The 17,428-nt window shown below is 42.3% G+C and overlaps 1 protein-coding gene across 1 annotated transcript in view; it reads left to right on the forward strand.

Annotated features, from left to right (window-relative positions):
• The window catches only part of MIPOL1 (mirror-image polydactyly 1), a 157,722-nt gene extending 151,611 nt beyond the window's left edge, over window positions 1-6,111 (forward strand). Inside the window, exon 14 of the mRNA XM_066552365.1 lies at window positions 1,169-6,111. Coding sequence (XP_066408462.1) covers window positions 1,169-1,235 — 67 coding nt within the window. The 3' untranslated portion in view covers window positions 1,236-6,111. The remainder of the gene's footprint in view (window positions 1-1,168) is intronic.
• The last annotated feature ends 11,317 nt before the right edge of the window (window positions 6,112-17,428 follow it).

Genomic DNA, 17,428 nt, shown 5'->3' on the forward strand with positions numbered 1-17,428 from the left:
GTCATGACTTGTGGCAATAAATCCATGTTGACTAGTTTACGTGCACTGAAGTTACTAATGCATTCATGAGATAAAATGCATTTTGCAATTTTGATAAAGCTGTGTTATTTTTATTTCCTATCTGCTTTTCTCATGTTGTATAATTTTTTTTTAATTGTCTTTCAAGATAAGAAAAAATGGTCAGCTTTGTGACCATGAATACAGCTATTTGAACTTACAGCTCTGTTTATCCATTGTGGAAGCTGTGTGTATAATATTCTGGACGTGGCTCTGAAAGTGTTCTGCTACACACTGTCTGCTTTTATACAGGTAGTTTATTTGTGGGAGAGTTTTCATTGAAGGATACCATAAAATACAGACAGATTGAAAAAATAGCTTGAGTACATGATTTCTGGAATGCTGAAGATAAATGTGTGTAGATACAAAATGATGAACAAATTTAGTCCTTTGCATTTGTCTACATACTTTAACAAAAGAAAGATCAAATTAAGCCAGTGAGATTGAACATGTTTATAGTGCCTGTGCCTTAAATGTAAGAGGACTGGGCAGCTTAGACTGTTAATTTTTCTGTAGTAGTATTGACACAAGAACCACACAGGCCACCTTCAAAATATCATCATCCACATCCTTAGAAACTTGGCTTGTTGAGTGTTTTGAAAAATTTTTTACATAAAACACATTGGCTTTTAGACATAAATTTATAAACTGGACAGTAAAAGTATCTGTTGGATAATAGGCAAGATATTATTTAAGGGGAAACAATACTTAAGTGCTACATTTAACAAGAGCCATGGACAGCTCATATTTTTTAAAGTATAAAAATTAATTGTCCTGCTTACACCAAAGTGTATATTGTATCACAGGATTGCTGCACAGGGTTTTGTGTTAATGCCATACAGGGACCTCAGATACTCCATGCACTACAAAGGAAAAGTGAGTTGATATATATCACTGGCTGCAGATGGGTTGGGTTGTAGGTTAAAAAGTTTTTCGCAAGTTGTCTGCATTTTCCCTTAATGTCTGTCTTTTACAGTAGTGCTTTGTTTCTGAGCGTGACCACCACCAGGACAGCTTGGTTCAGTGCAAACACTGTCTCTTTCAGCCAGAACATTCCTAACATTAGCTTCCTTTTTTTTCTCTCCTCTCCCTCTCCCCTGCCCCCTCTCAGGTTGGAAAGGCTGGTGGACGTCCTGAGGAAGAAGGTTGGAGCAGGGACCATTAGGACCGTGATCTGATTGAAAGCTGTAGTCTAAGGAAGCTTTCACATCTGGTGACCAGGCTGCTTCATTCAGCACTGTGTAAACACTGAAGCCTTAACTTAGCAAACAGTTGTTAGAAGTGGGACACTCCAGCGACATTCCAAGCTGAGATAAAATCAAATCATAAATGTTTAACTACTTTGCTGCTGAGTTCTGTGATTTGTTAAAATGTTTCACTGCAAACATGTGTTTGTTTTTAACCAAATGCATTGTGGCACACTGTATTGTGAAAAAATTATGTAGATGCTTATTTTAACAGTCTGTCCTCTCCATGTTAGACTATAGTCTGCTGTAAGGCATAGAATTTTTAGATACTGCAGGCTTCAGGTTCAAAATGCTGCAAAGCAGTTTCAAGATTTAAATCCCTTATTTTATTTGTGAGGCTGCAAATAGTCCAGTATTTGTATGTTAAATGTATTAATTGATAAAGTAGGTTGACATTCAAGAAATATCTCTGGCTGGTATAGTGGATATTTTTTCCTCCTTACTCATAGCCCATTGAATTGCAGGTAGTAACTGTGGCTACATCAAAGGACAGGATAAATGCATACCTTTATACAACAGTTGAATAGCTTCTGCTAGTACATGGCATTTTCAGTGTACATTAAAAAGAAATTTACATTTAGGTTTCACTGGAAGTACAGCTTAAAAAATTGCAACATGAAAGCCTTGTGACGTTGTACAGTATCTCAGACAGTGGAAAAAGTTTCCTGTATTGTTTTTAGTCACTCCTCTGTCCTTTTAAATGAGGGAAAAGCTCTCAGATTTCAGAAAACACCTTATAAATTAAAGAGTCACCTTTTCAGTGTTTGCCTCTTCTCGTCCCATTCCTACAAGATTCTGATTGCCCTGCAGTGCAGGAGTACCATCTGGGTTGGGTTTGAGGCTAAACTGCCAATCCTCAGCTTTTTGTACACATGAAGTGCCCTAGGACTAAAAGGCTGAAGCACAGAATCATACAGGGAGGGGAGAAACTGAGGGCTGAGGAGGAAACTTTGGGGTACACAGACATTATAGACTCTAAGATACATTACAGTTGAACTTAGAGTTATGTTTGTGATCCCACCATCTCCCGGTATGAACAGTCAAGCCCATACTCATATAATCCTGCTCAAGAAAGCAGCTGTAATCTCTGAGAACCCCAATTCAATAAAGAATCTCAGCAGCCAGCTGGGCTTTACTGTCTCCTCAGGGGCAGCCAACTCAGGCAAGGTGGATGTAGCTCCTGAGGCTTACACTTGTTCTGCTTTGCTTTGTGTTTAATGTTGTTAACATGGTTTTACTTCTTAATGCTTGCTTGTTCAGATGTTGTGATGGTGCAGTCTATCTGGAGAAAATGAAATTTTAATTTTAGGTGTAGGTGTAGAGAGAAACATTTTAATGTCTGTTTTTTTCTTTCAAACACTTAAACCTTCTTCAGCTGCAGACTTAAGCCCCTCCTAGTTTCAGTTGACCAAACCTAACCTCTTGCAGGGAGATAAGTAGCATCCCTCCAAGCCACGTTTACCCAAGTCACTTCTAGAAACTTCTGAAGTGCTCCTTTTTGACCTTTGGTCAATCCTAAGATAGCCAGTGAGTCTGGAGCCTCTCCCCCACACCTATTCAGTGGGAAGAAATTTTAATGCTTCCAAACCAGAGGATTGCCACCCCCCAGATTCCAGCCCCTTCACCGTCTCCCGTGTGCTGCTGTTCGGCTCTTTGGGTGACTCAACAGCTCTTTGTCCTACTGTCCTCACTGAGCTTTGTGCACAAAGTGGATGACAAGATCTCCTGAGCAGTCAGTGCTATTGAACCACTTCTGCTGTAAGGAGGTAGTGAGAAAGAAATAAAGACAAAAATGTAAAGACTACCATGCCGTGCTAGACCAAAGCCCAAGGACTACCTTTGGCAATAACAAATAGAAGATGCCTAGGAGAGGGTAAAAAGTCAGGCCAGCTCTAGTGGCCACTCTCCCAACTGGTGTCCCAGCAGTTTGTTAGTTAAAGGCTTTCTAAACCAGAGATGTTGTCTTTGTATTTAGCAGCATTTTTTCATGACCTGTTTTTTAATCCATTAAAATTGTTTGTATCTACTTGTTCCTTTCACAAGGTCTTATGTAGTTAATGATGCATTGAGTGAAAAAATACTTCCTTTTCTCTTATGAACCAGCTCTATTCATTTGCTATCAGCTAGTTTTTGTACGTGAGAAATGGTGAGGAACCATTCCCTGTTCATATTTCCATGTCCCATGTGATTTTACATATTTGGTGTCATTTCCCCCACTCTCTCTTTTCCAGAGAGAATCCCTAGTCTCATTTAAAGGATCTGTCCCGTGTTTTTAATTGGCCTTGTCATACTAATCTGTTTTTTTTTTCCAGCTCTGCAGTGTTTTTACCAAGATGCAATGTGTTTTGTGCCTAGTGTTCAAGATATAGGCAAAATGTGACTTTAATGGTTGTCACAATGATATTGTCTGTTTTATCTCTGCTGTTTGTAACCATTTTTAGCATTGGACTTGTCATTTGTGACAGATTATTTATTGGTATTAATATTTCTGTAGCAAAATGACTACTCTAGATCTCCTTCCTCAGTTGTAATGTTCAGAGTTCATTGTAGCCTGTATGAAGACAGAACTGTTTTCTGAATAACCCAGGATATATGGGTACTGAATGTCACCTGTTGATTTAGCATTCCCTACTGACCATGAGCTCTTATTCCATCTCTTCTCACAGCTCCTCTTTAATACTCAAGTAGCAAAGTATCAGCAGCATCTCCAAGCTGAATATGGTGATATGAAATACTGCCATCTTCAAATTAGCCCCCTCTTCAAGGTGATTTCTTAGTTAAGTTAAACATGGCCTCTGGGACAAAGATCCGTGTAAGGCAATAAGGTATCTTTTCCTTCACTGTGAGAATGAAATATTTTTTCTTAAACATTGTTTTAATTTCACTTTGAAGTACTTATTTCTCAGTGTAAAAGTATTAGTTACTGCTTGGCAGCTTTTATGAGGAAGTTGTTTGCTACTTTGAAAATGCAAGTTTACTAAATCAGGGCTAGTGCTCCACGCATGAATGTGCTGAGTTCCTCCTTCCCCTTGGAGTGTCAAAAGCTCCTCACCTTTCCCCAAGTTTTTCTGTGTCCAAGTGAATAATCTTGTGAATGCAGGCTTCCTACAGCCAGACTGTATGACCTCCAGCCTCTTGTGTCCATTGGCTTTGTTTGGGAAAGTAGGATGGGCCATGCAAAAGCCATCTAGCAGGCTTGATGTCAGATACATCTGATTGCAGGTAATACTTGATTCGGTAAAATTAAGTTATAGTTATGCTCCATAATTTTCCTTTCGACACATTATACCCAAGGTGAAAAAATAGTTCCTGACTCTGTCTTTTGTCTTGCACCAAGCAGCCTGGAATTCAGTGATAATTTAGGTTAGGGTGTTTTGTCATAAATTACAGATGTGGATAAATGTATTTTATTTGTAATTAAATCAGATGTGTTGATTTTTAAAATTCAGCTGGAAATATTTTTATTCTTTGGAAAGGACCATGGGAAATTTGCTATGTTGAGAGTAGAAAGATTCAAAACCAGTTGAGTTCTCCCTCTTCCTTGCTAACAACCTGGTGTGTGGTCTTTGGCAAATTCCTTAGTGACTGTCATTAAAGGTATGCAGTCCCTGAAGAGGTTCCTGGGCTCCTCCAGGGTGTTTGCAAAAGTATCTATGTGGTTAATGTCAAAACACTTTCACTTCTTCACCTGCTGAAGTGAACAGCATAAATCACATAGGTCTAGTAGGGGAGGCCCAGCCTTTAGTGCCCTCAGCAGAACTTCTGGTCCTGTTGAGCCCAGCCTAACTTTAGCCTCTCAGTGTAATGAGGGCAGGAAATCTGCTCTGGTCACTAGAAAGAGGTGATAATGACAACATGGGTTAATGGGCTTATCATATGCTTTATTCATTGAGAACTGATTGATGCCTGTGCAGAGCTCTGAAAGTGAAATGAAGCCTGCTCCCATACAGCAGACAAATGCAATTGTCACTTCTGTCCTAATATATGTGAGAAAGATGAGATTGCATCCAATTATATACCAGGAGTAGCAATTCATTTCCCTCCTGATGGAAAAACAGTTCATGATAAAAGGTGGCTCACCATAGGTGCATCTTACAGGGACAGCTGTAATTACTGGTCAAATTAGGGTCCCCGCTGTCTTGAATAGAACAGAGATATTCAGAAATGTTCTTCCCCTGTGAGATTTTGTGTCTTTCTCTTGATGATCCTGCAGCACGTTATGCATTGGGAGCCATTTCTGGTATATGGCAGGGTAAAATATGTAAATAGCATCATGTTGGCTCGGGATAAGAGCATTATTAATGCTTTTCAGCACTGTAATTATATTCCTAGTAAGCCTTCCCTAAGCCCTCACTAATTAACAATATTGTGACAAATCAACTTTAACAGAAAAGAACTGTGGACCTTTAGTCTTTTAGTACTATTTTTCATGCAGCCCACAGCTGAAAACTGGTGACATGGCTTTCTGCACTTGTGTTGAGAAAACTGCTGATACTGAAAAGTTTAAAGCCAGCTCAGTCTTGTTAGTGGAGTCCTATAGCTGAATTCTGTTTTGTTCCTCTTTAAATGCATTAATGGCAAAGTAAAATTCATTAGTTAATCATTAATGTTAAGGAATATTAAAACTGTTTTTATAAAGAAGCTATCGTATTGAAATGGTTTGTTGATGTCAGTATGTTGTCATATGCATGTTTATTTATTTGTTTATTCCAAATCAGGAACATTTTACAAAACTGATTTCATATATAGTCTTACCAGGTATTGTAACATCTTTAATCCATGTACACAAATGAATTTACCATCCAAATGTCAGGATTTCTCTGTGCCTTCATTTCTTTCAATTAGAATAAGCCTGTTGGTTTTGTTGAGTTTTCTTCTTCTTAACTTCTGCTGCTGAAGATTTGCTCCCATGCAAGAATCACATGAAATCAGTGCTGGGCAGTTTCCCTTGCTGCGATCGCAGCCTTTCATGGGCTGACTCTTATCGCTGTAACATTTCACATCAGGTCTGCACAACTGGACTTTCTCTGTTTGTTCTTCTCATGCATTGGTAAATAAAATGTATTCACAAGTTCAAAAAGACAAAGTGGTGTTCTCATATTAGGTCGATTATAAGTCAGCTGTTGAGCTTCAGTGTTCTAAACATTTCATTCTTCAGTTTTGTTGGGAGCCCACGCGTTCTGGGAGGCTTTTAAACAAATACTTGAAATGGTTGAAAGATTTACATTGCCAGTGCCTAGCTAAATATGTAGTCTTTAGAAAAGACATGGTTTATTTTGGCACCATTTGACAAACTCAAATATTTTAAACATTTGTTAAGTTTGAGCTTGCACATTTGAACTAAAAGTTTGCATTCCAAAATTGCATCTCAGGTTACCTGTCTCTCTCTCTTTTGTATTTTATAATCCTTTTATTAAAATAGTCTACAAAAGAAGTTGGGTACAGAATGTGTTTTTTATTGTTAATTATAAAATATTGTCATTAAAAATAAATTTTAAGGTAACATGTACCTGGTAACTCTATTCAACTAAATGTCAGAAATACAAAGCCAGAAGTGTTTTCAGCATTTAGAATTTTATGTTGGTAGCCAAGACTTCATTGTAAAATTAATGGAGCACAGTAATAGTGGAACCAAATCCTGCAGTGCTTTTCTTTTAGTCCTATTATGTACTGTGATGAGTAAGTACTGACTTTGCTGGTGAGTGCAAAGCCAGGCAATAAAGAAAATAGACTGAAAAGCTATGAAATAGAACAGCTTGAGGAAAAGGAAAAGCAGTTTTTTACTTGGAATTGGTTTTCTTTTCCTTCCTTTGTCGGAAAGGAGGAGCAAGGGCAATGTTTAGTCCAATTGAAAAAAGTCAAAATGAAGCAAAAAAAAAAAAAAAAAACCAAAAAAACCACAAAAGAAAACCAAAAAAACAAAAAACACAAAACCCCAAAAAAAAACAGCCTCCAAAAGAACACCACTTTTATTTTCCTGGAAGTTTTAACCTGAAACTTGTACTGAAATGTAAAATGTTGAGAATTGATTCATTGAAATCACCATATTTTGTTCAAAACCTGCCAGTCCCTGTTCAGGAGTGCTGAGCACAGTGTTACAGCTGTGTCTGCTCTGGCGTGCTGCCCAGGCAGTTGCCAGCTGCAGAGGGTCACTCTCCTTTCTGAGAAGCTCTCATCAGGGGCAGTTGGGCAGTTCCCTCATGGTGACCTTGGGCCAAAAGTCCACGCAGTGCCACGTTGACAGAAGTTCACCGTGGTTTGAACAGCTTCTGAACATGATAGATGCAGATCCATTTCCATATGGTAAAACAGAAATAGAACCAATAGAATTGGTCACAACTGGTTCCCAGTGGCCATGAAAGGAAAAGGTTAGGATTGCCCTTGCAGGATACATGACATAAATTTGTGATGATTGATACTCTCACATGAATATGCACGCTACATATTCTCTTTAAAAATATATTGGTTTCCCAAAGAATTCAAAGGATGGAAACAGTTTTATTTGTTCATTAATAAGTATTAACAGAACTGATTTCAGTAACAAACCTATAAGAAAAGTCAAAACATTAAGATGCAAAAATGAAAAGCTACTTTGGTAGTACTCTATTGTCTGAAGCCACAGGACTTTGTTCATGATTATTTGGCTCACTGATGTGGTGCCCCTATTTCACAGGTTTTGTGATCAAGGAGATGAACATCTCAAAAATCAATCTATGAGAAATGAGGCTACTGGAGTGGATGTATGTCTAAGTGGATGTAGCTATCAATTTAGATGTACTCTTTAGAATCAAGATTTCAGATATGTCTCAGTAAAATCCAAAAGTTTATTCATTTCTTCATTAGAAATAAAATAACAAGTAGTCTTCATCAATACATGCTCATAGCACTAAAATCATCCCATTTGGTACTTTAATAGGGTATATAAAATTAATAAGGCTTTGTGTCTTCTACTTTAGACAGAGAGCATTTTCCCTCACCCTAAAAATCTTCTAGTGTTTGAAGTACAAGATAATAATTAAATTTTGAGCAGAACACCAAAAAGAATTGGGTGAAGTCCAAATATGCATTTGTGGAAGTTTTCCCTGCTTCAGACATAGAAGAGGAGAAAAATTTGTTAAAATGAGTGACAGAAATACTTTGCTATGCTTACATATGGAGTTTTAAAACTTCACAGAAATCAAAGCAAGACACAGCTGTTTAATATTTGAAAGTAGATGTCTCAATAGGGTAAAATTGGTATGTCAGCAAAAGGCTAGGAACTTATTTGAAATTTGGGGTTTTTTCATTTTTTCACTAAATTTGTGTTTGATAGAACAAGCTACTTTGGTTCTAAATTTCAAATAAAACATTTCTAATTAACACTTACCTGTTTTGGTCAGTAGATAATCAGTATGAAAATCGCCAGTGTCCCCTCTACTTCTGTTGTCCTATTGCTAAGGTTTACTCAATATAAACAGGACACTAAAAAGTTGTATTTAAATACTAAATATTGAGTTATATTTAGTAGGATCTGAACCCTTCTACAATTTTCATCAGTAAATCTCAGAACACATTTAAAAGAAAATTTAATAGTATTTTGTCCCTAAGTTGGCAGAAGTGCCCAAATGAGCCTTTGGCTACATGACTGGCCAGAGGTGGGGCAGCTCTCTGTAGGAAGGCAGTGAAAAACAGCTTGAGGGGCTGCAGCCTTTTCAGTGGACCAGGCTGATGACCACTAGGAATGTCTGGAAGATCTAGCCCTTGCTAGTTTACAGCTCTCAGGGATTCATTCTCAGCTGTCCAAGATAATCAGTTTCCACTGTATGAATAAAAGCAAGGGCCCTGTCTATAGCAGAGTTGTCATTTGGTGCCATTTATTTATTCAGTAGTTGCTTTAAGACAAGCTATAAAGTCATATTGGCAACCAATTTTGGAATCTTGTAGTCCTTAACACAAATAGTATCCCTGCTGGACTGCTTTGGGAGCTAATATTTGGCTGCTGTGCCAAAAATCTGGAAAAATCTCTGGAACTGTGTACCTCTTCCATAGGCTATACTGGAGAGTCAACAAAACTGAATTGTACCATCCTAATTCCCTTTGAGTTTTTGCTCTTGTGAATTGCAGCAATGTTCAGCTGTGCAGAAGGGAGTGTGGCTCCGTTGGAGACAAAGAGGAACCTGCGGAGTTTCAGGGCATCTGTAGATACAAGTGAAAATGAATGGATTTCTGGGGGATCTGTCATGAAGAGTGGAGCTCAGAAAGGTTAGTGTGGTCTTAGGGCCAGACTGTTCCCACAAGGGATATCATCCTGTGGGGACAGCTGTGTTGTGTGCAGTAATTGGGCTGCAGCAGCAGCACAATGAAGGCAGTGGTGTCTCTTCTGCAGGCTAGACAACCCACATTCCCCCTTCCCCACAGGTCCAGGATTCCTTGCCTGGTGCACATACACGCACTGCCAAGACAGACATCCTCACTTGGGCCTTTAGACCATCTCACTGCTTGGGCCCAGACATCTCCTGTACTAATGTTTTTCCCTAATTCAACAGGTCCCCATGAAAGGCAGCCAGATAAGTATTGATCAGCCCAGCTGTGGCCAAGAGGGGTGGTGCTGTACGTGCCGGTCAAGTGGGCAAAGGGAAAGAGAGGTCAGGACAGAAAGGGAGGGAGGAAAGGTAAAGGTGACTGTGCTTTGCAAAACTTTGTAGGGTCTTGAGATTCTGTCTGGCTGTGTGGTCCCAGCAGACAGGGAACCACTGGCCTGCATTTCCACAGAGAACTGGAAGCCAGTCTTTAATACCATACCCAGGCTTGCCAACAACCAAGGCCTGACTGTGCCCAATGTCATCGCTGATTTACACGGGCAATCAAGTCTCAGCCTAAGTCATTCACAGAATCTGCTTGTTGGACCACTTTCGGTGTTTCTGTACATGCTTGCTAGAGTGAGAAACCTATCACAGATGCGTGAACCAGGGCTGTGCTCTGCTGGCAGCTGCACTTCTGCTGGAAGAGCTGAGACTAAGTCTGGATTACCAGGTCAGGCAGTGCAGGAGAAGCAGACCCCTAGAGCTGGAAGATGGCATGTAGCCCCCACAGCCAACTGCTGTACCTTTGGAGCTGGGTCCACAGAAATCCCGGGTTGGGCTGCCTGGTGGGAGGCAGTAGAATCACGTCTCTCAGTTTTGTGTCATTTCTGTGGGATCCTGAGTGCATTGAGACTGCTCTGGGACATGAATCAAAGCACAGAAAGTGAAGCCAGATGGGAGAGTGGCTTTTAAAATACACCCTGAATATAAAGAAAACCTTACTATAGATGCATCCTGAGTAAAATTTGCCCCAAGAATTTGCTCTTCAGAGATGTCTGTCTGCCTGGCCTTTTGCACAGAACAGGGCTTACTCCCACCCTCTGTCCCAAAAGCACTGCATTTGGGACTAACTGCACCTGTTTGTAGTATTTTGGGACTGCAGTTTACTCCCCTCCTGAGAGCCTGAAGTGCAGGAGAAGCAAGGACAAAGATGCACAAACTCACCCTGCAATGTGTTAAGCAAAGGCTTGGCTAAGGGCTGTGCTGCCAGTGCCCAGGGAAATGTGTGGTCAGTGAGAGAGACTGCTCATATCTGCACAGCTGCAGCACCAAACCTTTGAGTACAGCAACAACCACCACAGCACATACTGGAATCAAGGTCAGGAAGGTTTTGCTCTTCTTTGATCACATAATGCAGAAACTCAGCTCAATTGCTTTTCAAGCAGTTAAATGCCAGGCTTTCTCCACATTTTACCTGTCTGCTGAGGATAATTTTATTTCTTCAAAGCTCTAACATCCACTAGAGTAAGACTCTTATAAATCTGAACTACTTGTGCCTAAAGAAAATGCATTTCATCAGTGGGTGTTTTTTTTAAATCCCACAAGACTTTTCTCAATAGTCCTACATAGCAAATCCACAACTGCCTGTTGTAACAATTTACCCTGTTTTCCAGTAATGGCATTATCCTTGTAATTTTCCGCCATTGAAATCTGGTCTGCAAATGACCAGCTTTGCATGTTACGAGGTGCTTTCTCCAGAACTTCACCCTTACACAGCCTCATTTCCTGTAGAGCCAACTCTTGAGTGACCTGCTACCTACTATCTCATTAAAAGTCTGGGTTTTTTCAGTGCTATTGACATTTTATCCTCTTAGAGCTCTTCCAAAACCACCTGCTGCAGGTGTCTGACTAGGTGCTATGACTATTGCTTCCACTAGTGGTAAAGCAAGCTGAGGTCTGGCAGGCTGAACCACATATTACCCTCTTGACCCAGGATGTGTAGGAGATATACCACCACCTGTCATAGGCATGTCCTGTTCCCTCCTTCTGCCCCACCCCCTGCTTGCAAAACCTGTAAGTTATGTCTTTAGTTCCTATTCAGTTACTCTTTTACCTAAATGATTGATATACAGCACAGGTATCTAGCTAGCTGCCATGTCAATTTATGGTGATTATAATATGTGCATGTAGCGTATTTCAACCCCAAAGAAAAAGTTTTTAAAAGCTTGAAAAGCTATTACACATCATAAATGTGAGAAGCACTATAGAAATCAACATACAAAAAAGCAGATGGCAGGCTCCTCATTTTTTACTTACTCTTGCTTTCCTGCTGCACTTGCCCTAGGAAAGCAGGATAACAACCACAACTACATCAATTCCAGCACTCCTTGGTTTGTAACACCTAAAGTCCCAGGCCTTCAGGAACTACAAATGTGTGGGGAATTACAGATCCATGATGAAGGACTCCACAGATGATCTGTTGAACTTTTTTTCTAGTATGTCTTCTTTCAGCTTCAGACCTATGGCTCCCATTATGCTTCCTTTTCCTGAGAACTCAAAGAGCAATTTACTTCCCCAAATCCTTCCCATTTTGGTATCTGGAGACCATGAACAGATTACCATTAATCTTCTTTTGGATAAACTGAACAGGATGAGTTTCTGATACTACTTATTGCTCAGACAGTAAGGCATTTCTAATTCTTGGACATGCAGATGCTTCCCTTGTACACAACACCCTTTTCCTGCATTCAAATATGGTCTATATAGAGCTGATTTTTGTGTGCATTCCTGACTTCAAGGAGTGGGCTCGTTCTCTAAGGCACAGCATCACCCCAGCACCTTGTGCTCCCTGCCCTAGACAGCCCTTCAGAGTGTTTATTCCCATTCCTCTCTAAGAATTTCTGGATGTGGAAGAGACTAGAGAGAAAACTATCTGAGGCAGAAAACAGTAATAAAAGAGTAATACAAAAAAAAGGAAAAAAAGGTAGTAAAATAGATTTAGGAAGCTGATTGCAGTGAACTCTGCTTCATTAATACTGATGCCTACATCCTGGATTTTTGTTGCTAGACCATAAATCTTGCCCAATAGGGAAAGAAATATATCCTTGTCACAACCATCTGAAAGTCAGAGTTGCTGAAGCCAGGTAGATGTCTTGTAAGGCTGCTGAAAAAAAAAAAAAATCCCAAAGTTCTTGTGTAGTTAATCTTGTTGGTTTAGTTGTGTTCCATGGTGATTTTAATTATACTGTAATTTGAGCTATGTCAAAGGATGGTAAGAATAGTGGCTGGGTAGAGGTTAGTGGAATGTCAATGGAAAGAAGTGATTTGGGGGGCAGATGTGATGGGCTGGAATATAGCTGTGCTCCCAGAGTGGGGGTGAGGCTGTTCTTGGCATGAGTACGACAGGGAGGGAGCAATGCCAAGAGGCAGTTAGGGCTGGCAGGAAGGGATGACAGCTGCTGAGAAGGAAAAGTTATACTACACTCTTCATGAAAAGGGGGTGAGAAACACTGCTCTGATGCTGGTTAAGAAGGAGGAGGTCAAAAATAGGACTCAAAGATGTGGGGAAGGATATCACAGGAACAAAAAATCTGCAGAGCTGAATACTAGCACTGAGTATCCACCTTCCCTAGCAGACACTTCTCATCTGTGAGGCTGAACCCTGAATTCACTTGACTTTTGTTCTACCTGACAGCAGTCTCTGCCCTCATGGCTGGAAAAGTATCCAGCTGGTAACTTAGCTTTGGAGTCCATCAATAATTTGATCATCAGCTGCATTTGATGATCAGCTATGGCACTGATGGACTCTAAGCTACTACTGTTCAATTAAGCAATGTTTTGTGCTCTGCAACACTTAAATGTTGTTTAGGTGGACTGACAGGGAATAGCTCTGGTTTCTGACCAAAGTATTCCTAAGAATGTTAACATACTGCTTAAAATACAACCAGCACAGCTACCTTGGGCTGCACAGCCATAAGACATGTGAAGCAATCATTCTCAAGTCCCTGCTGCAGCCTTTTAATGGTAATGAGGAGCTACTGAGGGTTAATATTAGGCACTCATTGTTCTGGTAGGCCAAAATATTTTATTTTGGTAGGGGATAAGAGACAAAGTTCATAAAACAAAGGCTTGTATTTTGTGGTTTTGTGTTGTGTACAGTGTATGAGGCACATAGATCATACAGCTGAGAGGGAAATGGTCGTTTGTGCTGGCATATAACATTTTTTGATGTCTCATTTACCTTTAAAGACGAGAGCAGCCACAGGGAGGACAAATGCCCGTGAGCATGGTAGAACTGACTGCTTCTCTCTGCTTAGGGAGCAGGCTGTGGGAGGAGGTTCTGTGTACTCCTTTGAGAGCCAGGAACTCCCCTACAGCAAACTTGTACTATCTCACAGGATCAAGACCACAGATTTCCCCATTGATTTTCAAGAGCTCTTGTCATACCAAAGAAAAGCCAGCATTAAATGTGTGCCACCTTTGCCCCAGCACTTTGGGGAGCTCTTATTGCAGGAGAGACCACTTTCTGCTTTCAAATTTTGGGAGGACACAGAATCTGTTGTACTGTCTTACAGAGCACTGAAACACCAGCTCTAAAACAGAAAAGTAATGATGGACAGATTGCAAAATAAATTCTGTGAAGTTTGCTTTGTGAAGAAGCTGATCCAGCTTTTTTTTTTCTTTTTACTTTTCTCCCCCCACTCCAAAAAAAGCAGGTCTAAGAGTAGCTACCTGGAAGCCCTGTTGCATTTTCCTTTAGTTACAGCACCAGGCTTCATAGATTTAATAGAAAAATTCATATTCTAGTTCCTTCTGTTACATACTTTCATAGATTAGATGTTTAATATACCTTTTTTACAAGGGTAAAGGTAATGATTTCTGAGCCACACAAATTAAGTATGTCGTTTCAGTAAAAATTACTTGAATTCTGTGTATTATTTCCATAATCCCTTTTCCCACTCCTGTATATCAGCATTTTTCTGTATAGACTCTGTGGCATGTAAGTGGTCTTGCTTTTACCCTAGCCATTTCTTGACAGCAGGATCAATCCTGCTCCTGCCAGGTGCTGAAACTGCTGAACTCGCTTTGGCTGAATAAAAGCTGTGGGTGCGACACCCGCAGCTCTTGGCTCCCCTCTGTGGAATGCTACATTTGTATTAACATGTATCTTTCTTTGTGATTTTTTTTTTTAACTGAAAATGATGGCCTTTAAAACCTCTTCCTGGAGAGAGAGAGAGAGAGAGATTGAGAGAGGGAAAAAAAAAATACACTCCCCTTGGAATTTAACCTTAATTTGAACCAAGATCAGTGAAAGAAAAGCACTTTCGTGCATTGTTCACCAGCTCCACCCAGCCAGCCCCTTATCTAACCTGAGTCTCTATTGCCTATAGCTTTGTAACTTTTGCAGTAGTGCTCTCCACATGCTCTTACATGCTTTGAAACCAACCTGGAGACACTGTGACATTATAATACCAAGAAACACTAGTGATCCCATTTTGCAAATCCTTAGACTGCACAGTGCAGCAGCAGGGACTGTCCTTCCTCAGGTTTATAAAGGGCCTAGTGTGTATTGCAAATTGCAAATAAACAGCAGTGGCTATTTCTGACCCCTGTCAAAGGTGACAGCAGCTTCTGAAGCCCCTGACTCAGCCTCTCTGCACTCCCCAAACCAGGAGATGTTTAAACATAAGTAACTCTTCATTTCAAGCTGATTCCTTGGACTTCTTTTGCCTTTTAGAGGGAAGCAGACAGTGCTTGATTTGCATGACATCAGCTCGAGGTCAAATTCAGCCTTAAACACACACATAAAAAAAGCAAGCTTCCTTGTTTGCTGTTCAGAGGCGGACTTCCACTGTATGTCTCCTGTTGTCTGCACTGGGGGCAACAGCCAGTAGATTGCTTTCCTATTATTTTTTACTTCCTAGAAAAGGCAGACAGCTGCTCCAGGTGTGGTCCACCCTCATGTTGTCCCCTAACCCCTATCAGCCATCTGCTCTCTGCAGTCATCATGCCTTTCCTGGCACCCTCCGTTCTCCTGACTTGTGACCACATGGTCCACTTTTCCCTGCTTACAGTCTGCTTTATATTCCTTCCTTCCATGTCCTCAGTCTTTCTTCCAAGCCCTCATTGCTCTGCTCATCATTCTCATCCCTGCTTCTGTCATTCTCTACAGTCACAGGCCACCTCCCCGGTTGTTCAGGGTCTTTGAGCCTGAATTCCCCACACTCACAACGCTTTGTGCTAAGTGCTGCCTCCCTCCACCTGCCTGCAGATGTGGCAGACATCTGGCTGAGGACAATGTCCAGTGCCACCCCTGCTAGCAGAATAGTGTCCATCACCTAGGGAGCAAACTCCTTAAAACTGAAGGCAGGAATCAGGCATTCACAATGGCTTCTTGAAATAAAGACCAAATACTGTGCAGCTCAGAAGGAGAGGACACTGTTAAATGCACCAGTGGCTTGCCATGTAACCTCCCTTATTTTAACAACTGCTGTCTGCTTTTCTTTTAAAGAGGTGTTTTGAAAAAATGCCTTTTGTTTTTGTTCTAGATAGCCCAGTAATAAAACCCTTCAAGGAAATATTTGACTATAGCACTGTTATTGCAATCCTCGAGTGTTTGAAGGACCCCTTGGAAAGAGTGTCAACCAGGAGACAGGACAGAGGAAGCAGGAAAAGTCAAAATAAGAAATATCAAGGAGACACGGTCAAGCATGAATCATTTCTTTCAGTTGAGACTGAAGCAAGATCAGATTTCACATCCACCCTCGACGGGACTGGCATTTTCACACACACGACAAACCCGTTGGCATGGAGGTGGCTTGATTTCATGATTATAACAGGGGCCATTGGCATATATTTAAGTCCGACTTAGATAAAGGGTACTGGGGGAGGGGGCAGTCTTCCATTTATTTTGAGAAAACCACAGATCAGAAGAACAGTTAAAAAATAAACAAATAACCCTCCGGGCAGGTAGGCAGTTTTAGTGGATACCCACCCGCCAGGGAGCTGCGTCCCCGGCGCCTCAGCGGTGGCTGGGAGCGCAGGCGGTCCCAGGGGCAGTGACGGCTGCTGCAGCCCCGCGGGGGGAGCGCGGCCCCAGGGGGAGGCGGCTCCGCGCCCGGGGCTGCTGCGGGTGCCTCCAGCTCGCTCCGGGGCTCGGCTGGCAGCGGGAAGAGGAGGAGGAGGAAGAGGAAGAGTAAATCCCCCGGCGTGCGGACGCGCTCCAGGCGCTGCCCGCCGTGAGGGATTCACTGACCGAGCGCTGCCTGCAGCTCTGGGCCGGAGCCGGCTCAACAGCCGGATCTGGCGGGGCGGGGGCGCTGAACCCGTGTTTGTAAGAGCCGTGTGCGTGTGGCTCCCCACACAGCCACGGGCCGACACCTATGCCGAATCCCCGCACTCTGCAGCGGGAGGGCTGGAGGGGAGCAGCCCCGCCGTGCCGGGGATCGCTCCTCGGCCCGCCGCTGGCCCTGCCCGCAGTCCCGGCTGCAGCGCCCCCGTCCCGGGGCCGGTAATCCCCCGCCTCCGTCGGAAGCCCCACACGCCCGGGGCGGGGAGGGGGAAATCCCCTTGGGCGGCGTGCGGGGTCCCCCGCCCAGCGCGCTCCGCCCGGGGCGCCGGGGCCGGCGGCGAGGCCGCAGCGGCCGCCCGGGAGCCGCCCCGCCCCGGGAGGGGCCGCGGCAGCCGCTCGGACACCGGCGAGGCGCAGAGGGGAGGGAGGGCGCCGGGCAGCGGGGCCCGGTGCCCGCCGCGATGGCAAAGGTCTGGTCCGCCCCGGCGTTAATTCCTCCTCTGAGCGTTTCGAGGCGCCCCCGTGTTTTGTAAGCCGAGCAATAAATTTGT

This window comes from Molothrus aeneus, chromosome 6 (genome assembly GCF_037042795.1).
Source record: "Molothrus aeneus isolate 106 chromosome 6, BPBGC_Maene_1.0, whole genome shotgun sequence".
In the NCBI taxonomy this organism is placed as follows: Eukaryota; Metazoa; Chordata; class Aves; order Passeriformes; family Icteridae; genus Molothrus; species Molothrus aeneus.